This window comes from Scleropages formosus, chromosome 1 (assembly GCF_900964775.1).
Source record: "Scleropages formosus chromosome 1, fSclFor1.1, whole genome shotgun sequence".
NCBI lineage: Eukaryota > Metazoa > Chordata > Actinopteri > Osteoglossiformes > Osteoglossidae > Scleropages > Scleropages formosus.
In genome coordinates, this window is record NC_041806.1 from 53833787 (window position 1) to 53860020 (window position 26234).

General features: G+C 49.0%; 2 protein-coding genes across 3 annotated transcripts in view; one reads left to right on the plus strand and one right to left on the minus strand.

Moving 5' to 3' along the window:
- Positions 1-1200: 1200 nt before the first annotated feature.
- Positions 1201-22914, minus strand: LOC108921042 (permeability factor 2-like). The gene is made up of 5 exons (XM_018730253.2): positions 22870-22914; positions 3278-3395; positions 2793-2916; positions 2378-2461; positions 1201-1475 (listed from the first exon to the last, which is right to left on the minus strand). The coding sequence occupies exons 2-5, from the start codon at positions 3339-3341 to the stop codon at positions 1451-1453; spliced, it is 297 nt and encodes a 98-aa protein (XP_018585769.2). The 5' UTR covers positions 3342-3395; positions 22870-22914; the 3' UTR covers positions 1201-1450.
- svep1 (sushi, von Willebrand factor type A, EGF and pentraxin domain containing 1) overlaps positions 22378-26234 on the plus strand; it is an 80876-nt gene continuing 77019 nt past the window's right edge. For both annotated transcript variants that reach the window (XM_018730252.2, XM_029257697.1), the window contains exon 1: positions 22378-23157. In XM_018730252.2, coding sequence (XP_018585768.2) covers positions 22702-23157 — 456 coding nt within the window. In that variant the 5' untranslated portion in view covers positions 22378-22701. The remainder of the gene's footprint in view (positions 23158-26234) is intronic.

The following is a 26234-nucleotide window of genomic DNA, read 5'->3' on the forward strand; positions in this document are numbered from 1 at the left end:
GTTCTGGGTTCTGTCCTCATTGGGCAGGCAGGAAGAGAGCTGATGAGAAAGATAAGATCAACAAGAACGATGGGAATAATGAGAACAAGGGCGAGAGCAGAAGCCACTTGGCTCGACTCGTGGCGTTTCCGTGGCAGCAGCGAAGTTGGCCGCAGTCGGACCTCCAGCTGCACCTCGTCCCGCTGTATCTCCTGAGCCAGAACGAAACGCCTGGCAACAGTTTATGAGGAAAGACTGTTTCTCTTAGTCTGACTTTTAACTTTTCTTTCTTTCTTTCTTTCTTTCTTTCTTTCTTTCTGCCTTTCTTAATTCTTTTGTCGAAACATCCTATAGTTCATCTGCTTTTTCCACAGTTTAGTGTCCAAGTTGTTAGGAACAGATCATAGGGGTAAAGATATATGTAAAACTGATGTAATTTCATCTCTTAAATATGCATTATTTCGGAATATTGACACTTCATGAGCAGCCCCTGAGTTTGTGTCATCCTTTCGGCCCGAGTGCCGCTTCTCTAGTCCTCTGACGCGGAGCGCCTCGGTCGGCGGCTCGCGATCCTCCGCTCTGCAGCTTCACGCGAACAGTTCGTTCGTTCTGGAGACGCCCGTGTCCTCAGCACAGCTACTGAGTACAAATATGCACAAAGCGCACACAAAGCTCTCTACGTACGTGTGCCGCGGAGGAGCACGGGGCGCCGATGAGACAGCAGCGGCCCCCCGGAGGAAGGCGACTCCGCTCAGACCGCTCGACTCGAGTCCGGCAAAGTTTTGACACTCGAGACTCGCTTGACTTGGACCTGAGACGAACGACTTTTGAACGGTTTATGCCGCGGTACACGACACAGACTGTACTCGACAATCGCGCGTCTGCGTCCGAATGTCTCCCGTTGACGCGATGCACTCTTCGTGTCCCATTGATGAATACGCGTACATGTGATATGAGAGATGAGCGGCGCAACCGGACCCTTGCCGGACCCTTGGACAGAAAGCGATTCGGGGACGCGGCGAAGCGATGGCGCGAACGAACTGCGGGGCCCCGGGTCGCTTCGGTTCCCTCGGCCTCCGCGCCGTCACCGGCGTCGCCGTCCGTTCCTCTGCGGGAGGGAGGCGCCGTGACGCTCCGGGCCTCGCGGCCCGTCGGGCACATCGGACTCTTCCGACCGCTCGCGGTGGAGGCGCATGACACGGGATCCAAGAACATGTGCGAAATATTACTCCCTTTATTTGTTGCACCAGAGCTTTATTGTACAGCTTCACGTTCACAGTTTCCTTAACTCTTGGCAATAAATATGATGGAGGGGACTCCGTGTGACACAGTGCAGCATATTTACAGCGTGTCGCAAAACTACGCACTGTGGCTATTTGTGCTATTTTGACTGTCAGTTACAAATGCAGGACAAGTTGTAGAAAATGTGTGGAGAAAAGCGCCGCTGAAGCTTCTGCTTCTGCTTCTGTTCTCATGCAAACGACATCACTTTATTTCTGTAAGTGGGAAAAGATGAGAGTAAAGACAACAGAGTTGGAGACAAAGACAAACACGTGTGGCTTTTGGACGGTTGCTAGACAGTTGGTGAGTTTGGACGGTTCGTCGACTTTTTCCGGACGCTTTCTGGACAGTTACCGGATAGTTATTGGACAAGCTCCAAACAGCCCGTGGGCAGCGAGGAAGTGACCCTTGGACTCCTAACTGCCTGGCCCTGACTGAGGCTTCACCTGAAAATCCAGCGAGTGCACACGTGTGTGTGTGTTGGTGGGGTGTCTGTTTCACCGATTCTCTCGGGTGATGCTCCGGTGATGCTCTAGCGCTCAGTCCGGTTCGCGAGTTTCCCGGCCGAGCAGTTCGGCGCTCTCGGGTTCAGCTTCGCGTGTACGGAGCGCGTCGAGGACTTGGCTGTTCTACTTGACCGTAGAGTCGGCGCTCTTTTTAACAACGCGCTACAAATAACCTGCAGAAATCTTGGCAACTTTACCCCGATCGAAGTCGTAGCGCTCGATCGGAAGCGTAAACTAAACGTAATCGCATTGCTCTTGTACCGTCCACCTGGGCCGTGCTGCTCTTTTCTCCACGAGTTCAGTGGCCCGTTTAGCCATCACTCCTAGAAAAGTCATTTGGACGGCCGGTGTCGGGTCGTCACATTCTCTCGCTAAGAGTTCGAAGTGTCTCTCTGAAACGCCGTTGGTTTGACTCAAGTTAACGGTCCTGTGCACTTTGTACATGCGAGAGGATCATTCCTACAGTATGTTTGTTCGGCGCTCTGTCGCTGTGTGACAAGAGCTTTCTGTACAAATGGAGTCCAACTCAATTCTCACCCAAGAATAACCCAAGAGCCACGATGGAGTTTACCACAGTGAACAGTGTACGGCAGGAGGAGTGCGACACTTACCGTGCCATAAACCGCTGGATGCAGAGCTTCACCTCGGGGCTCTTGGGCTCCAGGCACCTCTTCCTGCCATGCTTTAGAGTGACTCTGAGGGACACGAATGTTGAAGGTCACACCTGCTCCGCTCACCATTGCATCACGAGGCCGAGTGTGAAAGTGCTCCGCTAGTTAATCTCCAGTGCGTCATTTCACACATCTGCACCGTTTTGCCCAGATTTCCACCCAGTCTGGATGTTTCTGAACACACGATAAACTGAAAGAAAGAAACGCACCGGAATGGACTAGACAAAAAACATCTGAGTTGAGCCGCACACAGTGCGCAGGTAAAGAATGCCTAATGCAAGCGAGGCAAAGTAAAACGCGGTGAAGAGTTTGGTGTCTCGCTGCTGTGCCGAGTGAGGAAGGGTCCGTGACTCACATGACCTGGTCCCTGGGGCAGTGCGGTCCGGCGGAAAGCGTCTCCAGCTTCTCGATGTCGTCTCTGCGGCAGGCGGACACGGCGGAGATGCAGCGGCACCGCATGCTGGGAGGTCTGCAGTAGACTGCAAGTGCACAGCAGCAGCATTAGGATTCGAACCCTGAGCCAGAGGGCCACGCCGCCGAGCTCATTGGCGCTCAGCCACGGCTCCGAGTCGCACTCGTGGAGCTCCGCAAGCCTGCGGCGGAGCATGTCAACTCATGTGGGCTCTGAGCCCTGAAGGGCTCGGCTAGAAAGAAGCGAGCGAAATGAGTCCTGCGCAGCGTGCAGCTCTTTCGCAGCTTGACCGAAATGTCGAAAAGTTTCATTCGCTTCCGTTTTTTTGAAAGAAGTATTTCGGTTTGTCAGCGGAGCATCGGAGCCGTCGTCACGCCGGTGTAAAAATGACACGAGTTCGCTGGCATGTGGTGCCGACGGACAGGTACCTCCGCTGACCATCAGGGCAAAGAGGCAGGTGACGAGAGCGACGTGGCAGATGCTGGGCTTCATGGTGGTCTCGGGCCAGAGGTTCGAGCCGCAGGCTGCAGGACGTCCTGTGCGCTGCTGCAGGGACAGGATGCTCTTTTAAAGGGCCTCGCAGGTCTCCGCATTCCAGCCCTCCACCGCACTCCCCTCCCCTCCCACCGCACACTTCCATGGAAGTCGTTTTCTTAGCACACAGGGTCATATTTCAGGGATGGTCTCCAAAGCTCTCTGGCACCCTGGAGCACACACCGGATGTCAAAACTTGAACAATTTCCCGCTTTACACAATGTTTTCGTCTTTATTTTCACACAGAAGTTACATTTACGTTACTTCATTTATCGCACACTTTTCTCCGAAACAACTTCCAATGAACTCCGTGTAGTTTTATCAGCCCACACACCTTATTCACCATGGTAACTTACACTGCTAGATACACTACTTACAATGGGTCACTCATCCATACACCAGTGGAACACACACACACGCTCTCTGTCACTCACACACTATGGGGGAACTTGAACAGCATGTTTTTGGACTGTGGGAGGAAACCAGAGCACCTGGAGGAAGCCCACACAGACACAGGGAGAACATGCAAACTCCACACAGACTGAGTGGGGATCAAACCCACGTCCTCTCGCACCATCCAGGCACTGTGAGACAGCAGCACTACTTTCTGTGCCACCCCATCCCAGCAAAAGAAATATGCTGAATAAAACACACTGTGATATGCATAATCATAAGTGCATATCTGTGATGGAGAAGAATTGTTATGGTGTGAGAAGATCAGATTCTCTCCAAAAGACTGGAACTGTTGGAAAAGTTAGAGGAAAGCAGAAGAGGACAAGCAGCAACCAGCTGGATGAGCTCAGCTGCAGGGAACACAACCCTTTCGGCACTGAGTGCGTGACAAGTGGAGCACAGAAGTTTCTGGAAGGACTCTCTATATGGGGGTCACAACAGTAGACAGCAGGTCAGCGCTTCAATACATTGATTCATTCTGCTGGGGCTTTTCTCCAAAGAAACTTACAGTGTTAAACTACTTGCAATTATCTACCCATTTACATAGCTGGGTCATTTTACGGTAAGTATCTTGCTCAAGAGTATTACAGCTGGAGATGAGACACAAACATTTACAATTACATTGATTCATTTAGCAGATGCTTTTGTCCAGAGCGATGTACATCTCAGCAAAAGTACAATTTATGCATTATGTTAAGAGAAAGAGACACGGCTGCAGACATGTGACTCTCAAGTAAACCTAATTTGTTTCCTACCACTTGCTGCACCGAGGTTCATCGTTCAAGTAGGTGCATAAGACACAGGATAGACAAATCCTGATACCCTCCTACCAATTTTTTTTTTTTTTTTTGCTGCCTTTCGGGTCAAAGGCAGCAGCTTGACCCACTCCAGTACCAGCTGCCCCAACAGCGGCAGCAGAAACAGAAATGGGTTCAACACACGCCGCAAAATGTAGGGAGGATGGAGCCGAGTAGTGAGAGCCGGTGAAGAAGAGCACTGCAGGGGATGCAGCCGGGGTTTGTGTGGATTGTGATGCGCACCACAGTGTATGTTCATGCGTGCGTGTGTGTGCATGCAATCACACCTTTCTGACAACCCCAACAATGGGTACAACAATGGTCCCGACCTAGAAGCGCTCTTCATCAACTGCAAGCCTTTCTACTCGCCGCGGGAGTTTTCCTCGTTCATTCTCATAAGTGTTTACATTCCACCGCAAGCGTGCGTGAACGCAGCGCTGCAACAGCTGGGCGACCGGATCACTGACACAGAGCAACAACACCCGGACTCTGTTACAATCATTCTCGGGGACTTTAATAAAGCAAATCTCTCCCGTGAACTGCCAAAATACAGACAGCACGTTACATGTCCCACCAGAGACAGTAATATTTTGGACCACTGCTACACCACGGTAAAGGATGCATACCACTCTGTTCCACGGGCAGCTTTGGGGCTCTCTGATCACTGCCTGGTTCATCTTATACCGACCTACAGGCAGAAACTGAAATCAGCTAAACCTGTAATAAGGACTGTTAAAAGATGGACTAGGGAAGCAGAGCAGGACTTACAAGCCTGCTTCGAGTGCACCGATTGGAGTGTCTTTGAGGCTGCTGCTAGCGATCTAGATGAGCTCACAGACTCTGTAACATCATATGTCAGTTTCTGCGAGGATATGTGCATCCCTACCAGGACTCGTTTAACATACAACAATGACAAACCGTGGTTCGCCGCAAAACTCAGACAGCTTCGTCAGGCCAAAGAAGACGCCTACAAGAACGGGGACAGAGTCTTGTATAAACAGGCCAAAAACACTATGGCAAAGGAGATCAGAGTGGCTAAGAGAAACTACTCTGAAAAGCTGAAGAAACAGTTTTTAGCCAACGATCCTGCGTCGGTGTGGAAAGCCCTGAAAGACATCACAAATTACAAGACACCACCCCCCGGCACCGTGTCAACTCAACAACTAGCCGACGATCTGAATGAGTTTTATTGCAGGTTTGATAAACCCTGTCTCACACCCTACACCCATTCAGACCCTCTCTCCACCAATCACTTAACAACTCAAGTAACCCCCACCTCCCCCCCTCCTGTACCTTTGATCTGCGAAGAGGAGGTGCGTCGGGTCTTCATCAAACAGAAGACAAGGAAAGCACCAGGCCCAGACGGCGTCTCACCGGCCTGCCTAAAAACCTGTGCTGACCAGCTGGCCCCTATCTTCACAAAGATCTTCAACACATCACTGGAGATGTGCGAAGTTCCTTCCTGCTTCAAACGCTCCACCATCATCCCCATCCCAAAGAAACCCAAAATCACAGGACTTAATGACTACAGACCTGTCGCCTTAACATCTGTGGTCATGAAGTCACTTGAAAAACTGGTGTTGGACTACCTGAAAGACATCACTGGACCCTTGCTGGACCCCCTGCAGTTTGCTTACCGAGCAAACAGGTCTGTGGATGATGCAGTCAACATGGGACTGCACTACATCCTGCAACATCTGGACAAACCAGGGACTTATGCGAGAATCCTGTTCGTGGACTTCAGCTCGGCCTTCAACACCATCATCCCACACCTCCTCCTGTCCAAATTAACCCAACTCTCTGTGCCCACCTCCATCTGTCGGTGGATCACCAACTTTCTGACAGACAGGCAGCAGATAGTGAGGCTGGGAAAATTCTCATCCAATACTCGCACAATCAGTACTGGCGCCCCCCAGGGATGTGTGCTCTCCCCACTGCTCTTCTCCCTGTACACCAACGACTGCACTGCAAAAGACCCCTCTGTCAAGCTCCTGAAGTACGCAGATGACACCACACTCACTGGCCTCATCCGGGATGGCGACGAGTCTGCCTATAGACAGGAGGTCCAAGAGCTGGCTGTCTGGTGCAGTCATAACAACCTGGAGCTGAACACGCTCAAAACGGTGGAGATGATCGTAGACTTCAGGAGAAACACCTCAGCATTATCCCCACTCACCATCATGAACAACACTGTGGCAACAGTGGAGTCATTCAGGTTTCTGGGCACTACCATCTCACAGGACCTGAAGTGGGAGTTCCACATAGACTCCATTGTGAAGAAGGCCCAGCAGAGGTTGTACTTCCTTCGCCAGCTGAGGAAGTTCAACCTGCCACAGGAGCTACTGATGCAATTCTACTCTGCAGTCATCGAGTCTGTCCTCTGCACTTCTATAACTGTCTGGTTCGGCTCAGCTCCGAAATCAGACATCAGAAGATTACAGCAGATAGTTCGGACTGCTGGACGAATCATCGGCACATCCCCCCCAGCTCTCCAAGAACTGCACTCGTCCAGAGTCAGTAAAAGGGCTAGCAAAATCATTGTAGACCCCTCGCATCCAGGCCACTTCCTCTTCGAACCTTTGCCATCTGGCCGGCACTACAGAGCACTGAGCACCAGGACAGCCAGGCATAAGAAAAGTTTCTTTCCTCAGGCCATCTACCTCATGAACACCTAAATCTCTCCCCTAGAGAGTAAACCGTGCAATACATAATGCTATTTATAACTATTTATCACATATCTCTTACTCACACTCCCTTGCATTTGTATCTAGTGACTATTTTTGTATATTGGGTACTTTATATTTTTAAATATTTTTTGTCCCTTGTTCACGTACTCTATCTTCTCACCTGTCTTGTCACTGTCATTCTGTCTGTGCTGTGGTAGTTCCTGTCACCAAGACAAATTCCTTGTATGTGTGAACATACTTGGCAATAAAGCTCGTTCTGATTCTGATTCTGATTCTGATTCTGATTCTGAACAGCACTGTGACCCAGCGGGAAACTTCACCATGTTCTTAGAGGTCAAAGGGGAAAGGGCAGCCGCAGGACACTGTCCCAGGCTGTGGTTCCTGTGCAGGGAGTTTCCAGCAGGAATCACCAAATTCACCTAAACATGCAGAACAGTGACTAATGAGGCAAAAAGCCTTTTTTCACCTCTCGACAGGGCAGCAGGTACTTTCACAGTAAAAAAATACGTTGCTGCACAAATGGGTAAATCACTGTAAAATTTACAGGGTATTTTTTACTAAAAAATTTGTGCGTTATATTTTGCGTTGGAGGTCTGTCACTGCAGTTCGTGGTGTGTCAAGTAAGTGTAGTCGTGTTGCTACCGCTTTTCCCGATGCGCATTCCTGTCGTGTAGCTGTGCGGATACACACACAATCGGTTGTGTGTGGCACTTTTATTAATTTGTTTGTTAAATTGTATTTTGTGGTTTGTTAGGGCACACGTTCTCCAGAACAATTCTGTGTCCCATAGCAGGGAGTGGGCGTGACTCCATCGATCGATTAATCGTGTCTCTTTGGTTGTTTGTTTTGGTCGCCGTTGTTGGAGTAATTTTGGTTTTGATTAGGAATCTCAGCCCAGTTTAAATAGCAGCTAGCGATCCATAGCAGCACCCTCTTGGTGCGAACACGAGAGAGCCTACCTGTGGGACTCCACCGAGGAAGGTCACCGGTACCGTGTTCCGCAAGGGATCATGCGTCAAGTAGCCGTGCGACTTCGGCACTATTGGACACCCGGACGCTCTCTCTGCCCTATCATCCACCTTGACTCTCTCTGTCCTCTGTCTTCTAGACCAGCACCCCGCAGTGCCACCCCATGGCTGACTGATACCTTACGAGCTAACAGGACCGAACTCCGGGCTGCAGAGCGACTCTGGTGTAAATCCAAGACTCGATTGGACCTGGATGCCTAAAAACTACTCTTAGCTACTTTTCACTCTTCTGTTTGCTCAGCTAAAACCTCCTTCTACCACAACAAAATACAGTCTGAATCCAAAAAACCACACAGTCTCTTTGCCACCTTCTCATCCCTTCTGTGTCCCCCGCCACCTCCTCCTACCTCTTCTCTCATTGCTGATTACTTTGCTTTGTTCTTCCGAGACAAAGTCAAAGCAATCACTGACAAGATCTCAGCATCAACTTGCCCGGTTCGTGCTGGACCTCCCTGCGAAGCTATCCCCTCTGAATTCAAGCCGCTCTCCGAATCAGAAATCTCTGACTTCATGATACTGCACAGAGCCACCACCTGCTCGCTTGATCCGATCCCATCGTCACTCCTTCAAAACATTTCCCCACAACTCTCCTCCTTCATCTCTTCTATCATCAGCTCCTCACTCTCTCCTGGCTTTTCCCAGCTGCCTTCAAACCCGCTCTAATTTCACCTCTGTTAAAAAAAATCCTCCCTGGACCCCAATCTGGTTGAAAATTACAGACCGGTCTCTCTCCTTTCCTTCCTGTCCAAAACCCTTGAGCGGGCAGCCTGTGATCAACTGTCCGATTTCCTCACCCGGAACCATCTCCTTGATGGTTATCAGTCTGGTTTCAAAGTTGGTCACTCCACTGAGACCACCCTTCTGGCGGTATCTGACGCTCTCCAAGCTGCTAGAGCTGCCTCCCTCTCCTCGGTCCTCATCCTCCTTGGTCTGTCTGCAGCTTTTGACACCATCAACCACGGGATTCTACTCTTCTCTCTTAGTCATCTTGAGATCAAAGGTGCAGCACTAAGATGGTTTGAGTCCTACCTACCTGACAGATCCTATCAAGTGGTCTGGGAGAGCTCTCGTTCTTCTCCTCTGCCTCTCCCAACTGGTGTCCCGCAGGGCTCGGTATTGGGTCCTCTTCTTTTCTCGATCTACACCTCCTCCCTCGGCCCGGTCATCACCTCCCATGGGTTCAAATACCACTGCTACGCTGATGATACCCAGATATTCCTCTCCTTTCCACCTGGAGCATCAGACATCTCCACATGCATTGATGCCTGCCTGTCGAACATCTCTTCATGGATGTCTGATCACCAACTCCGACTCAACCTCTCCAAAACTGAGATTCTTCACCTCCCAGCTGGCCTGTCCTCCTGTCACTATCTATCGATCAAACTGGACAACTCACCAATTTTCCTACCTCCTCGGCTAAGAGTCTGGGAATGATGATGGACTCAAGTCTGTCTCTCAGCACATCGAAGCCACAACCCGGTCCTGCAGATACATCCTGCATGATATTCGCAATATCCATCCTTACCTCACAACTGACTCTGCCCAACTACTCGTCCAGGCCATGGTGACTTCCTGTCTGGATACTGTAACTCTCTCCTGTGTGGCCCTCCTGCTACTGCCATCAAACCTCTGCAGTTGATACAGAACGTTGCTGCTGCATGAGTTGTGTTTGACTTGCCAAAGTGTTCGCATGTATCTTCTCTTCTCATTTCTCTGCACTGCCTTCCTATAGCTGCCCACATCAAATTCAAGACCCTGGTTATGGCTACAAATGTATCAAAGGAACTGCTCCCAGATATCTACAGGACTTGATCAACTGCTACACCCCAACCAGACCCCTTCGCTCGTCTACTTCTGCTCATTTGGTGATTCCGCACTTGAAAGGTAAAGCACGGAGGTTCTCGGTTCTGGGTCCGTTGTGGTGGAATGACCTCCCCCTCTCACTCAGAACTGCTGAAACTCTGCCTACGTTCCAGAAGGGTCTGAAAACTCACCTTTTCCAGACCCATTTCGCCCAAGATCTCTCCAGCTCATGTATGGTGTAAATGTTCATGCACCATAACTTCATGATCATCCCCAGATAAGGCTTTATACAGCCGCAACTCCGACAGTGTATGTGATTGTTTGTGTATCTTCTTATAAAAAAAATTGTAGGAACATTATCAGGATTCATCGAGCAATGAACATCGGTGCATCAAGTGGAAAGTAACAAACTAGGTTTACTTAAGATTCACATCTCTGCAGCCATGTCTTTTTCTCCTGATGCTATGTATAAATTGTATTTTTGCTGAGATGTATGTCGCTTTGGTGAGAAGTGTCTGCTAAATCAATAAAAGGTTTGATGGCAGGAGCAGGAAGGCCACACAGGAGAGAGTTGCAGTATCCAGATGGGATGTCACCATGGCTTGGACAAGTAGCTGGGCGGAGGTTTTCTTAGCCTGAGTCCATTTTTCATAGCCTCTGACATGATGCTCCAGCCAAGATGACTCACAACATGCTCTAAGCTGAGCTCCTGACCTCATGACAAGCAGTGAACTGTCCAGTGACTGATATATGAGTTAAAAACACATACATTTAGAGGTTTAAATTTAGATTATGCAGACATGACAAGAGAAGGTTTACATTTATTCATTTAGCTGAAGCTTTTCTCCAAAGCGACTCGCAGTGTTCAGGTTACAATTATTTACCTTTTTTACAGCTGGGTAATTTAACTGGAGTGATTTAGGGAAAGTACCTTGCTCAAGGGTGCTACAGCCGGAGGTCTTTAGATCTGAAGGCAGCAGCTCCAATCACTACACTGCCAGCTGTCCACACAGGTTTTACCACTCTAATGCGGTGTGCAGGTATTCACATTAAAGTACTGTAATCATCTCTGATCCACATGGACATGGGCAATGTTCACACTTGTCTCCCTGTGGCACTACATTGTAGCACAGTGACTGGGACTGCAACCATACGCACGTGTCCTCAGAGGGATCCTGCCATTATATGCTGAGGTGCAGTCAGCTATGGAGGAAGAACAATGGATGGATGTCCAGGATGGTAGGGGGGCAAGAGCAGAGAGTATGGTGGAGCACGGATGAGGTGAGAACAAGCACTGCAACGTAGAGTCTTGCATGCAGAGCTCTGGACAGCAGAGCCCCAGTCTATCAAGTTACATTTACACGTATTCATTTATCAGACGCTTTTCTCCAAATCGACGTAAATCTCGTAGAAGATACAGTTTGTACACTACCTTAGGAGAAAGAGACATAGTTGCAATGTGTGACTCTTAAGTACAGTTCGTTTGTTTCCTTCTCCATACGAGTTCCTGCTCCAGGTGCTACGCCATGTGCAGTCGGGTCCATTCAACCTGTACATTTGGGGAAAAGCTGATGCCCCCTCGGGACACTCAATGGTTGACTTAGCTGGTAGCTTAGGTTTCCGCCCACTTTCACAGAGAAGTTTCTGAGGCGAGAACTCATCTTGCTCCAGAAGCTTCTAGGCAAAGCGTACGGATTGTGTCAAGGATTTGGGTGTCCCATTGGATGGGAATGTGTCATTTGTATTGCATGTAAATGCTTTGACTAAGTCGTGCTTCCTTCAATTAAGAAGCATAGCTAAAATGTGGCGATTCCTTTGTAGACGAGATTCTGAGAAACTGGTTCATACTTTTGTTTCCAGCAGGCTGGATTACTGTAATGCTTTATTGTCGGGTTGTCTGTACCAGACTGTACCCAGGCTACAGTTGGTACCAAATCTTGCTGTGAGAATTGTCACTAGAACTAGGAAGTACGTCCATATAACACCGGTACTGAAATCACTGCATTGGTTCCTGGTCACATTTAGAGTTGATTATAAAATCCTTCTTTTGACCTATAAGGCAGTACATGGAATTGCTCCGGTTTACCTTTGTGAGATTATTGATTCGTATATCCCAGGACGACATCTTCCTTCACTGGATGCGGGTTACCTTAAAGTATGTGTGATCAATAAGACCTCAGTAGGAGGTCACGCCTTTAGTTATAGAGCACGTAAACTGTGGAATAGTCTACCAGTTACTGTCAGAAATGCCCCGCCTGTCTCCGTTTTCAAATCCAGACTAAAGATTTACATGTTCACCCAGGCATTTCACCTCGAAATGTAATTCCACTTGCCTGTGTTTGTTTTTACCACGTTTATACCAATGCATATTAAATTGACTTGTTTAAGTTACAAATTACTAACAAATTAGTAACTCTTTCTAAAGTTCTTTCTTCTTGTTGATCACTGCCTCGCTACATAAGACTTGAGGAGGCCGGACATTTGTGACAGACGCAGCTCATGCTGACTGAAGATGATGACCAACTGCCATGATGGATGAGACGTTCCATCTGAGCTGGGGATCCAAGATACCATTTAGCAACAATATCATTATTACTTGCTAAGTGGCTTAGAATTGTTACTTAATCTAGAATGTCCAGGAGGTTGGGGGGGGGGGGGGGCAGCCATTGGCCCTTGGACCCCCAGAGGTTTTTTTCTCCCTCAGCTTTCAGTTGGGAATTTTTTTTCCTTTCGTTCGTGGCCAGTAGACATACTTATAGCTCTATAAAAGTATTATATTTTGATCATCGGTAGTCAACTGTCTTCTTTGTTTCTTATCTGATGTTTGTTTTTCTTGCCTTATGCCTGTGTTAAAGTGCTCTGTGTCACTGCGTGAGAAGAGCGCTCTATAAAGATAAATTGAATTGAATTGAACTTTGTTGGAAGGGGGGTGCGGTGGCGCAGTGGGTTGGACCACGGTCCTGCTCTCCGGTGGGTCTGGAGTTTGAGTCCCGCTTGGGGTGCCTTGCGACGGACTGGCGTCCCGTCCTGGGTGTGTCCCCTCCCCCTCCGGCCTTACGCCCTGTGTTGCCGGGTAGGCTCTGGTTCCCTGCGACCCCCGTATGGGACAAGCGGTTCTGAAAATGTGTGTGTGTGTGTGTGTGTGTGTGTGTGTGTGTGTGTGAACTTTGTTGGAGTTTACAGTTAGTTGAGAAGAACACATGAAGGAGACCACCAAGAGGAAGAAGATGAAGCACAAGGGGCTGGTGGAGCAGTGCCATTCAAAGGGCAGGAGGGCAGTGTGTGTGCTGCAGGGGGTCTGCAGGGATCTGGACTTTTGGTGTGTTGGGTCCTACAGGCAGCCAGAAGAGGGATGCCAGGAAACTCGTGACTGAGGCTGCAGAGACGGCATTGCGATGGCTGTAGATCAGGACAGGTGAGCTGTGGCTTCAAGGCAGCGCCACCTGGACACAGAACGTGACCTGAACCACCCTGGTCAGGTTGCCTGAGTGACAACGTCTGAAGTCTAAAGACTCAAGACACACACCTGGTGAGAAGGTAAAAACACACACAACACACACACACACACACACACACACACACTTTCTGAACCGCTTGTCCCATACGGGGTTGCGGGGAACCGGAGCCTAACCCGGCAACACAGGGCGTAAGGCCGGAGGGGGAGGGGACACACCCAGGACGGGACGCCAGTCCGTCGCAAGGCACCCCAAGCGGGACTCGAACCCCAGACCCACTGGAGAGCAGGACCCGGTCCAACCCACTGCGCCACCGCGCCCCCCCAGGTAAAAACATTTTCACACAAATTTTAGCCCATGGTTTTCAAAAGCATTTGTTAATGATGTTCTCAGTTCAATTTCTTAGCCACAGGGACTCACTGTACACAGTAAAGTACCCTATTATTTCTTAGCACGAAAGGGTAGGTACCCCCCCCAACCAGGTTCAAGCCTCAACAGGACCTAGGTGATGTATTGAAAGAGATCAAATACAGTATATTCAAGAAGCAGAACTTCTGCCTTGTTGTTCTCCAACCAGCGACTGGAATATGCAGCTAACATGTCCAAACAAATATTTTAGCAAAAGTTTCACCTACCCTTCAGCGCATCAAAACTGCCATCTCTCCACTGCCGTATGAGACAGAAGGCACCAAAAAATTAGGCTGTAAAAAATTGCCTGGGGTGAAGCTGATTTATTGCCTCCCATTTTTACACAGGTTCATAGACTTGTATGTCATGTTGCAAACATTCAAGTGATGGATTTTCAAAATATTTTCCAGTTTGTTTATTCTTTATTTTTATGAATGCAAATGTTAAAGTCTTATAGCGTACTTTTTATTTCCTATAGCTATATCTGAGACTTTTACAGAAACTCCTCAGCAAATAAGTAGAGGTGTGTGTCCGCTGTCCGCTGTCACGTGTCTGTTTCGATTGCAAACCGAAAGTGACCAGATGGTGACGAACATTGAATATATTATGTACGGAATGAATCGTTTGCTTCCTCATGCCCAGTTTTTTTGTGTCTTCGTTCACAAGTTAGACATGTAGTCAGTAGTTAAGGTTCAATGTTTTCTAATATGAAAACAGAACAGTGTGTTTGCAGGCTGAACAACAAGCCTTCGGTCACAAGTTCAGGCCATTAATCACGAAGCCACCTGCTGCTCTGGTGGACAAAGTTTGTTTCTGCAGATGGTCTTTCACCCCGAATGGTGTTTTAAAGACCGGAGGCCCGTTTGTTACTCGGGCAGGAGGTGCTTTCATGGGCCACTTTGAGCCGCCTGTCGCACTTTCGATATTTCAGAAGCTGATGGAGCACACAGGTACATCACGGCAAACCTGGGCTGGGGATTTGTCACAGAGGAGCATTTTTGCGGAGCTCTTCTATGAACTTCATGTCCTACCTTGGCGGTGGGGCCTCCGGGACCTTCGGAGACATGCCTCGTGCCCAGGCGATATCCCATAACTACCGAGGAACTACCTTGCGAAACACATCGGTTCACGGAAATAAGTGAAGACAAGAATGAATTTGAGCCCGAGTGCGGTCAGGTGTCTCCTGGTGCGCAACACGTCTCCACGCTCTCGCTCAGTCCCCACGTTGCGACATTTTTTTGAAGCGATACCCACAATTTGGTCACATCTCTGAACAGATCTTATTTCCGGTAGCTTCTTTTTCAGAATCGCCTTCAAGGTTCGAGCGTATTTCGGCCTTTAGAACAACACACGGTGAATTGCTTCACTTCCGCTACACGTCGGCCATTTCTTTCCTGGCCTATCGGCGGAAGGCAGCTTACACTGTTAAATAAGAAACGTGCCCTTACTGCACCCATGTAGGGTAAATAATTTGATCACGATTCCTTCAGCAGGAGGGGGATTTGAGCCCAGCACCTTCAGATTAAAGAGCATCAACGCCACACTGCAGGCCACCAGTTTCCCTGTGACGAATGACTCGGGAGAGAAGTGTTGCTGAAGCCGTTTGCTCCAGCGAGGTCCTTCTGGATTGCTTAAAAGTAGCTCCGCATGCAGGCTGCCAGGCTGCCTGGCTGCCTTGTTCACAGCAAGCGCTCCACCTTTTCCACTATTTGTGCTGCTATTTGCAGAAATGAAAACAACAACTTTGTGCCAAAGCAAGCAGTGCAATGAAGAAGGTCCTTAGACAGCCAGTGGGGAGAGAAATCCCTTATACACTGAGCCAAAATAAGAAAATGATAAGAAAATAAAGGAAAAATTCATACTTTTCTAAAAACAAAACGCATCATTTCAGACGTGCTCCATGTATGGTGTTTTTCCTAATCTGGAGCCCAAATAAAGTACCGATTGTGCTCTTACACAGTAATCTGTTGGGCACCGCACTGCTTATAAGACTGTAAATTAAATGTTATATTATTATTCCACATTATTATTCATTTAGTACCAGGTAAAGAAGTTTATAATGATCCTTTATACAGCAGGCAATTCTTTCAGTTTCGGTGGAGGTGTAAGTAGTAGGTGTCATGGTGTCACAACGGAAGAAAGCCGTCGGACCCAAGGGCGGCGCGTACGGGTTCAAAGGGGGAATCCAAAAACCGTGGTCACAAGACAATCCAAGGGTCACCGATGTACAAATGTGACCGGAGGGACGATCCGAAAGCCGTAAACCGTGAGACAAGCAGGAGATCGCGGAAAGCGCGAGGTCCAGAGAATAAAGGGAAAGGAGACGGGAGACCAGGAAAGGCAAGGATTCGGGAAGCGTACACTAGAGCGATGATCGGGGCTGAACAAGGTTCCGCGTCCGGGTGTGCTCCGGACCGCCCTTTTATGCCGTCGTCCCCTGATCCGCCGCAGGTGATCCTCGTTGGGCCTGTCATGCTCAGGACACCTCGCTGCCCCAGAAATGGGTTTACTAACAAAAATAAAAATCATTACTTGGTTTGGTTCATTTGTCCGTCTCAATACACGGTACAAGTGGTCAAGCCCAATATTGCTGTGCTCTCGATACACAAAAACAAGTGGCACCGAGACTCTGCTGGACCGTAGAGAAGTGATTCCCTCTAGTGGCTCAGAGCTGCAGGCACAGAGCAAACGGCACGGCTTCAACATGTCCCTCTCCCCGCGCGCGCGTGAGTGCGTGCCAACGTGTGTGCCAGCGCGTGTGCCAGCGCGTGTGCCAGCACGCATGCGAGTGCGCCAGGGCAGGGGGTGGGAGCTGTATGACGGAAAGGTGTGAAAGGCCAACCCCTGCCCCCAGCTGACTGACTGAATGACCGCCAGCTGCGGACACTTAAGGGCCAGCAGAAGAACGATAAAGGCAGCTAGCCTGAACAGAAGAGGGAGCTGTGTTTTTCCAGTGATTCCTGTGGTGATCATGTGATTCTTGGTGAGCTGCGTTGTCCTGCTCCTGTGGGTTTCCTGCAAGTTGCTTGTAGTGTGGCGCTCTACACTGTGTCGCACCCTGTGTTTCTGGGATAGGCTCTGGACCACGTTGACCCTGCACTGACAGTGAAGAAAGAGTGCTGAGAATGGACTCTTCCATGAAGTGTGTGTTCTGCTACTGACCTCCATATGTCAAAGATAACTGTTACAAGGTGAAAGGGGCTAATTGCGCCCTTGTCTTAACGAGTCGCCCTAAAAGTGTGTGAGAATGAGCTCTTAACAACTGTGGCCTCCAGCATGGTTCCTCCTGTCCAGGTTCCCCCACAGTGTGTGAGTGACACACACAGAGAGAGAGAGAGAGAGAGAGAGAGAGAGAGTGTGTGTTCCGCTGATGTATGGATGAGTGACCCATTGTAAGTAGTGTATCTAGCAGTGTAAGTTACCCTGGTGAATAAGGTGTGTGGGCTCATAACACTGCATAGTATCCACTGGAAGTCGCTTTGGAGAAAAGCATCTGCTAAATAAATAAATGTAAATGTTTTCCTATTAACCTGTCTAATCTCTTTGTCGTCCGTTACTAACAATTTCTCTCTTGTTGAGCATTGTTTCCATATGATAAGACATGAGGATGCCGGGCAGCTGTCATACCAGCGCTCCACGCTGACTGAAGCTGATAACTGCCTGCTATGATGGACAAAACGTATCCATGTGAACTGGGACATTATTTGTTGCGTATTTGCACTTTATGGAGTCCTGCGTACCGTTCCGTGTTGCACCGCCAGGGTCTCCGGATAAACGACATCTCATTCCGCTGTACGCAAGCTGTACAGAGAGGAGTGACAATAAAAAATGTTCAGGCGCATAGCTTTACTACGCTGCATCTCTTTATGCAGAACTACGTGTGGGTGGCGAGTCCCGACCCGCTCGGCCAAATATCAGGTCGGTCGCTGCTGCATCCACGTGCATGGGCTCGTGCTGCAGGGCGATGTCGGGGGCGCGAGAAGTCGACGGTTGAGGCTCCGAGGCCGCCCGAGTCAATTTTAATTCACGCTTTCGCTGAGCCGGTGTCTTGGCTGGTGTCTTTCGAATCCCGGAGGCCTCGGCTTGCTCCCTAAGCGCAGCTCGTCGTCGCGATAGTACTTCGCGTCGTGTGCTTTGGGCATCTTTGAAATGTTTAATTCGACGAGTCGCCTTCGAGCCCCTTGCCTCGGTCTAGATGAAGGTTTTCCTGCCGGCGCGATACGTGTCCGATAGCGCGACTCTGTAGCTACGAACTGAGGTGCTGACGTCAACGCTATGACATGTGGTTCGAACGTGGCGACATATAGCGCAACGCGCGGCAACTCCATAACGAGCCAAATGTGGAACACTTTTGCAATGTTGCCAGCTCGCTGAGGCTGAACCGGCAGCGGCCGTTCATATCTCGTTTGATGCGGTGTTCCTTCCTCCGTCCAACGGTATATGCACTGTCTCTCTGTGTCTTTTAATTTGCGAGCAGTAGCGGCGAGAGGGGTTGCATTTTTTCGTGACGGTCAATTCCCAAGTTACCCCCCTACCTAGTGAGGAGAAAGACGTAGTTCTATGCCAAAAACCACTTGAACTTGACATCAAGTTAACACTCATCTACAATGTTGTCAGTAGTAAATTGAATTGTCTTTAATCCAGAATGCCCAGGAGCAGTTGGGGTGGTGGTCACTGTCACTGGGACCCCCAGATTTTTTTTTTTTGGCTCCTTTGCCCAGTAGGCATACTCATAGCTTTAATAACTGCATGAATAATGTAATACTGTAGTATATAGCTGCCCGGATGAAATTTAAGACCCTGGTTACGACCTACAAATGCATCATTAGAACTGCTCCCAGATATCTACAGGACTTGATCATCCGCTACACCCCACCAGGCACTTACGTTCTTCCACATCTGCCTGCTTGGTGGTCTCGTGGTTCTGGCTCCGTTGTGGTGGAACGACCTCCCCTCTCACTCAGAACTGCTGAATCTCTGTCCACATTTAAAAAGGGTCTTAAAACTCACCTCTTCCGAAATCGCTTCACCCATCATCTCTTAAATTCGTGCAATGTGTGCATGTTCCTGCACTATAACTGTGTCACCATGCCTGTTAAAGAATGGATAAACCTTCACGCAACTACTCCTGTAATGCAAACGTTTCTATATAGATTGAAATTACTATTAGGAAGGAATTGTCGATATTCGGACAGTTTTATGCAGCTACTCGTATGACGAACCTCGATTCATAGGGCGGAAAGAAACTAACTGCACTTAGAATCACACGTCTGCGTACATGAAAACATGTACTTGTAAACTGGACTGCATGTTGCCATAACTTTGTGATGTTTGGGTGTCTCACGCACCAGTCATAAACCTTATGACTTTGGACCTTCCCTGGCTGAGGGTTCTACATCTGTGAGCGCATGAAGAAGATGAGTAAAACTTACAATGATAGAGCGTTATAAGGTCCCTGGTTCACGCAATAATGTGTGCATTGATACAATGTGTGTGGTACGACAGCAGGGGCAGAGCGCTGAGCTTCCTGGACATCTCCGTTTGGTATCTCATGTCCTGCAGAGAAGTATCTGGACCATGTCTCCTTGACCGTGTGTCCCCATGGGAGATGGATGGCCCAGGTGAGGGCTGAAGGAAAGCGACATGAGGGAGCCCACGACTCACAGCTCATTTTCACTCTGCACTGCACAGCCCCAGACAGAGGGCAGGGTGCGGGTGGACGAGACACCGGGGATGAACAGCTCTGCACAATTTATACTGCAATCATCTGCCATACTTCATTTCACCAAATGAAGAGACTCTCTCTTCTCTCTCCTTCGTTTCTCAGATTCACTCCCAGCTGCCCTTGAACAGACAAGCTGAAACTGCTTTACCGGACTGCCTGTGTAAATAGGAGGCATTTGAATGGATGACGTCCCGTTTAAAGTGCTGTCCATTTAATCATGTCGGAAAAGGCAGCTGTGCGGACAGGCAGCGGAAGGTCTGATAAGGAAATGAAGAAGCAGGGAGAAACCTTCACAGACAAAGGGCGTGTGCGCACGCATGCAGCGAGAAGAGAAAACACAGGTAGTGAGGGAGAGGAGGTCAAAGAGGATAAAACGGAGATTGATGATCGCTGCGGGGTGGGGGAGAGAGATGCATGAGGAGGAGAACTAGAGCAGGCGTGCGGGGGAGAACAGCCAGCAGCGGATGGTCTTCTCGACGTCTGATCAGGAGCAATGTGAGGCCGGTGTGATCTAGAAGAAGAGATCGACCCCCCCCCGGCAGGTCCAGAAATGCACAGTCTACAGCGCGGCCCGTTTACAGGAGCCCCGGGTAGAAATAGACAGTGCAGGTCTCCTGCTGGGTGGTGATGGTGCTCTGCTTCTGAAATACCACAGGACGGTGTAGGGATCGAACCCACGTCCAGCTGCCCCGCCAAGGAGCTGAGGGACAACAGCGCTGCCTGCTGCGCCATCCAGACATTTACACACAGAGTAGCGTCTTGCTGCTCTGTCCCCATTAGTGCGGGGAGGGGTATCTCACATCTCCCAGGTCCCAGAACCGCTCCAGGACAGGACAAGGAGCAGGACAGCGTCCCCATCACCCCCTCCAGTGGGCTGTCGGGTCGTCCCACTTCTATCAGCGCACAAGTTGTTTACTATGTCCCTTTCATACACGCAAACAGAAAGGAATGTAAAGTTACCATCTGCACTGTGTTGCGAAGGAACTGTTTCAGAGTCATGGCATAAGCGGTGTAAATGTGTGGGAACGGGAGGGGTCTGTCCGCAAATTAGCGGTGCATGGTACTTATTGGACGGGACACCGGACAATGTCAACAATACTAATAATAGACAAATCGCACCTGGGGAAAGCAAAATTCAAAAGTGTACCAAAAATGAACTGTGAAGAAGAAATCGCTGCCCTGCTCCTGTGTTCACTTGTCACCGAAAGGAAATTCCTAACGCACCACCTGTTTAGGCCTGTAACGTTTTTATTTTACGTACAAACACTGGAGAGCGCTGAGGTTTCATGCGAACACTTAACAGTTACCTTTGCATAAAACATTTCGTTCCATCCCATTTCCATAAGGGCTTTGTCTGTCCTGATCGGGGTCGGGGTTATCTGGAGCCTATCCTGGAAACACCGGGCGCAAGGCTGAGGGAGGGAACACCCTGGCCGGGATGCCAGTCCATCACAGGGTACGTACACACACACGCACACTAAGGGTAATTCAAAGTCTCCGGTTCACCTGAACTGCATGTGTTTGGACCGTGAGAGGAAACCGGAGCAGGCGGCCGAAACGCACGCAGACACGGCACGGGGAGAACAGGCAACTCCGCACAAACCGAGGGGGGATCGAACCCGCGTCCTTTAGCGCCACCGTGCCGCCGTGCCGCCCCATTTCCCTCTTAAACACCGATTTCATCTGAACCGGCGGCGTCCCGTCCGAGAGCAACAGCGGCCCCGGCGCGCGCTCCTTCTCCCGCCAGAAAGAGGAAGCGCGAGCCGCTCGAAACGAAACGAAAGTCCTTCTCTGTCTGCGCTCGAGTCGTGTTTCCTGAAGCACGAACGCACGATTTCGGGGCTAAACAGGGACTTTGCGCCCAACAACAGCCGTAAATAATGCAGCAGGGCTGCGAGAGGCTCGTCTAGTGCCACGCCACGGTGACAGAAAAGTGCTCTCGTCTTGAGAGAAGCTTCGCGAAGCCCTGCCTTCCTACCTCTAGCGGCTTCTTTTCTCTTCTCCGCGGCGAAGCGCGACTCCCCTCACAGTTTTACACGTTCATGAGGCACTTCTGTCCAAAGTGAAGTTCAACGCGGAGAAGAAACGTTCGTGAGCACAGGAGAGCTTTTAGTAAAAATTTTATTAACAGTCAGTGTCCCAAAGTTACCTTTTTTTTTTTTTTTTTCTCTTTTACCTCATTACACGACACGAGTTGTGAGGAAAAGTGAGCGGAGACGCGACGACGACGACGTGGTTTTTACTCTCGTCGTGTCGCTTCGCCTCTCGGTGGAAAGGAAACTCGCGACTAAGCGAAGAGGTTCGGTCTCTGCTGTGTGATGCGGTTCTTCACGCTTTCCTCTCCGTTCCCTCCGTTCTCCGTCTCATTCCAGCGGAGCCCCTTCGATGCCACACATATGGAGCTCATCAGCGCTCCTGCTGCTCATGTTTTCTTTGGGAATGTGGAGAGACCGACAGGCACAGCGCTCTGCTGACACGCAATCTCACACCAGTCAGGCATGAAAAAGAGATCGAGAGGAAAGTAGTAGTAGTAGAAGAAGAAGAGAGGAGAACAGAGGAAAAACTCTTCATACTTGTAACTGCCCTGCTGTCCCCCCCCTCTTTCTCTCTCTGTCTCTCTCTCTCTGTCTCTCTCGCTCGCTCCCTCCCCTCAGCTCCTCTCTCCAAGAACTTTCTTCTTTTTTAAATGATCTCGAAGGAGAGGAGGAAAAGCATTTTCAGTTTGGCTAAGATGCTGGAGTGTTGGAGCCTAAAGGCAGAAAGGAGAGGTGCTCTCCCGTCTCGCTTAGCTTTCTGAACAGGCAGCCTGCACAGTGTCCCTCATCGCCGGGACGACCCCAGGCTCGCTCGCTCGCTCGCTCGCTCGTTCTGCTAAAGCCAGAGGACAGGAAGAGTAGAGTAATATTCTCCTTCAACAGCTGCATCTCCTACGCTGCCACCTTGCCTGGGGATCCACAGGGCCATGTGGTGCCCCGTCCTTACCCTTTGGCTCTGCCTGCATCTAGCGAGCAGCTGGCCGCCAGTTCCAGCACCCCGGCCGGACCCGGCGGAGACCGCAGAGGGCAGAGTGGCACGGCTGGGCCAGATGTTCAAACGCCAGGTGCGCCGCCTCCGCCAGCGCAGCTCCTACCTTGACCTGGTTTTCCTGGTGGACGAGTCTTCCAGTGTGGGCAGTGCCAACTTCCTCAGCGAGCTGCGCTTTGTGCGCAAGCTGCTCTCTGACTTCCCCGTGCACGAGTCAGCCACGCGCGTGGCCCTGGTCACCTTCTCATCCAAGGCACACGTGTTGCGGCGTGTGGACCACATCTCTACTCTACGCCCCCACCAGCACAAGTGTTCCCTGTTCAACCAGGAGATCCCAGCCATCACATACCGCGGTGGAGGCACCTACACCAAGGGCGCCTTCCAGCAGGCAGCGGTGAGGCCAGCTCGGTTACTTCTGGCTCGTAATCTTTGTCTTCCGTGTGTGTGTCTCATTGTGGAGATTTCAGTAAGTCACTTCGGATGAAGGGGTTTGATAAATGTTACATAGCAATCATCATGCTTTGCTTTGGAGAAAGAATCTGCTAAATGAGAAAATGTAAATATCTGCATGCAGGTCATGGGATTTCAGAGTCTCAAGTGAAGATGTTAGGGTTTTTGATTTTTTTTTTCTGCGACCACCTCTGTCATTTTTACTAATTGTCTGTCCAAGCTGCCATCACCTGACTCACTCTGGGAAATGTTCTAATACTGTGATGAGGTTAGAGAGTTTACAAGATGTCAGGGATGACGCTCCATTATGAACAGAGGAGCGATTGTTTGCTGTTTATAGGTGAGTGTGAATGCAGGGTCCAGAGCAGCAGGCTGCTTGCACAACAGTTCTGCAGAGTTTTCAGTAGGTTCTGTCTCCCCAGTTCTTGCTGGATACTTCCCTGGGGATCTGTTACTCTTATCTGATAGCAGCAAATTCCATGCAAGTAATGACAGTGTTGAGCCATGCAGGTTTGAGCCCTGGAGCTTTATCTGGGGATGGGTGGATGTGGACTTGCTGAGGGATCTCTGGTGGTCTGGTGTGGAGCGAGGGTCAAGCTAATGAGTGGGTCAGATGTGTAGATGGGCTAACTGATGAGCAGAGCATCTGAACAAACACCCAGACATGTATCTTCTAATCAAATCTGGTAGTGTAGTGGTTCAAGATACTGTCTTTGGATCCAAAGGTTGCAGGTTCAATCCCCACCTCTGGCTGTTGTACCCTTGAGAAAGGTACTTACCATAAATTCCTCCTGTAAAATTACCTTGCTGATACTGTAAATGGGTAAGTAACTGTAAGCTTGTAATAATTGTAACCTTAACATTGTAGGTTTCTTTGGAGAAAAGTGCTAGCTGAATGAATAAATGTAAATGTCTTCTTCACATTACCAAATATCTCAAGTTTTGCCCAGCTATCCACCTGTTCCCTTACTGTGTGATTTTCTGTGGTACCTGCACTAACTCCCATTGCTAGGGGATGCCTGAAGCAGTCGCCTGCCCGCTCTTTCTGCAGTGTTCTCACCACTTTTGCAGTGTGTGGGTACTATCAGCTATCAGTGGTGACCATTGACAGTCAACCCACTCGACTTTGCGTTGGTGTTCTTCTTTGTCTTTGGTGACACTCTTTGTGAAATGGACATCAGTATAATTTACAGCCTCCTGTAGTGTGGGGATTCTCCTGTGTAAAACTGCAATGGGTGTAAAGATGGTCCATTTTTATCTTTTCCTCACTTTGTTGTCTTTCAATGGGTAGTTCTACTCTCACTGATTTCTTTATGTATCGCCTTCTCACACTTGTCACTTTTGATGTTCTTCATTATAAAATGTCATTTTATAACAATAATACCGTGTTTTACAATATAATGAATAAATGCCTTATTAATTGTCTGTCTTTTGTGGAAGAGCACCGTTGACAGGTTCATCCATGCTAAGGTGACTGCAGAGAACGGACTGTTACAAATGGTTCAATACCAGACAGGATTTGATTGAGCTGTTTATTAATACACTTTGGCTTTGATTAATGCTGTCTGAATGGTGCTAATTTTTGTCAGATTTCGGTTAATGCTGTCTAATGATGAGCCCTGAATTTCAAACCAATTTCTGTGTGATTCATAGCCTCCATTTATCTCTGGTGTTCTGCATTGTTTCACCTCATTTTTTTTTGTCATTTGTTTTTCCCTTTTGTCAACTTACAGCAGTCCTAAATACTATACTGGTTTCACTGCGCTAAGTGCACAGTTCTGTAACAGTCTTCATGGTAAAAGGCTATTACTTTTGTCAATTTGGTTCTTGTCCTAAGCAATACATTGAAGTCTGGAGCCCATTAGTGTTATTTTTGTCCTCACTCGTGCCCCTGGATTAAGTTCCTTCCTCTACAGCTGGGGTCTGTTGGCAGTGTGGTAGAGTTGAGAGGCAGCAGAGTGCCTGCATGCAGTGTGGAAGCTGCAGAGTCGGGGCTCGGGGGCTCCGGTTGTTCACTGAACCTGTGGGTGAGGGGGAAGCCTCCATCCGTCTGCAGGGTTTTCAGTGACCTCAGTTAGTGTTTTTCAGATGGGAAGCATCAGTGAAGAGCAAAGAGAGTCCTCTGTTTCCTAAACTTGTTAGTTAGTTGCCTGCAATGGAGTACTTCGCTTTTAATCCTGAAGCAGTTGTTGGTTTTTAGTCAGGTGGATAACACTGCAAGAAACCTTGGTAGTGACAGAGAGCGATACATGAGTTAGGGAAATCATTAGTTCAGTCAAGTGGAATGAAAACCTACTTACTTTTGTGCCACCAGGACTGAATACATACGATCTCCAAAACGGCTGCTGAGTTCAGGTCGAAGAGCTGCGGTTCAGCAGAGTTTTAATAGTTTCTTGCAACAAACTACCAGATTCTGTCCAACCTGTCTTGTTTCTTTCTTGCATTCTTAGTGCTGTAAAATGTTGGAAACTTGCGTGTTTTTGTACTATGAAATTCAAAAGAGCCTACCTTCCTTCTCTCGCACTGTTTCTCGTGATACATTAAGGTGTTCCTTTTTACCTTTTGGGTTCTTTTTCTCTTTTGCATTTACAAAGGAGATTATTAGTCATTAAGGATCGACTCTGCTCCCACAAGGTCATTTTACACCTTGGGAGACTCTGGTTCTCCATGTGTCCTCCCCAAGGTTGAACATGTGTAAATGGAAGCATGTACCACCCCTTAGACCCAGTATTTAGTGGAGCTAATGTGCAACACTTTTGCAATGTTTACATTTACATTTACATTTATTCACTTGGCAGACGCTTTTCTCCAAAGCGACTTACAGTGGATACTATGTAGTGTTGTCAGTCTACACACCTTATTCACCAAGGTGACTTACACTGCTAGATACACTACTTACATTGGGTCACTCATCCATACATCAACAATGTTTCCATTGTTCTTTGTCTGCATGGGTATGCAGTTCTGTCGGAGGGAGACAGATTGTGTAGTTCTGAACTCTGAGGTCGGTGATGAATTGAA

Excerpts from the sequence above, each read along its gene's own strand:
- LOC108921042 (XM_018730253.2), bottom strand. The coding sequence starts at position 3,341 with ATGAAGCCCAGCATCTGCCACGTCGCTCTCGTCACCTGCCTCTTTGCC. Across the intron at positions 2,462-2,792 it reads TGCCCCAGGGACCAGGTCAT|AGTCACTCTAAAGCATGGCA; the intron begins GTGAGTCACGGA and ends CGTGTCCCTCAG. Across the intron at positions 1,476-2,377 it reads ATCCAGCGGTTTATGGCACG|AAATAAAGTGATGTCGTTTG; the intron begins GTAAGTGTCGCA and ends TCCCACTTACAG.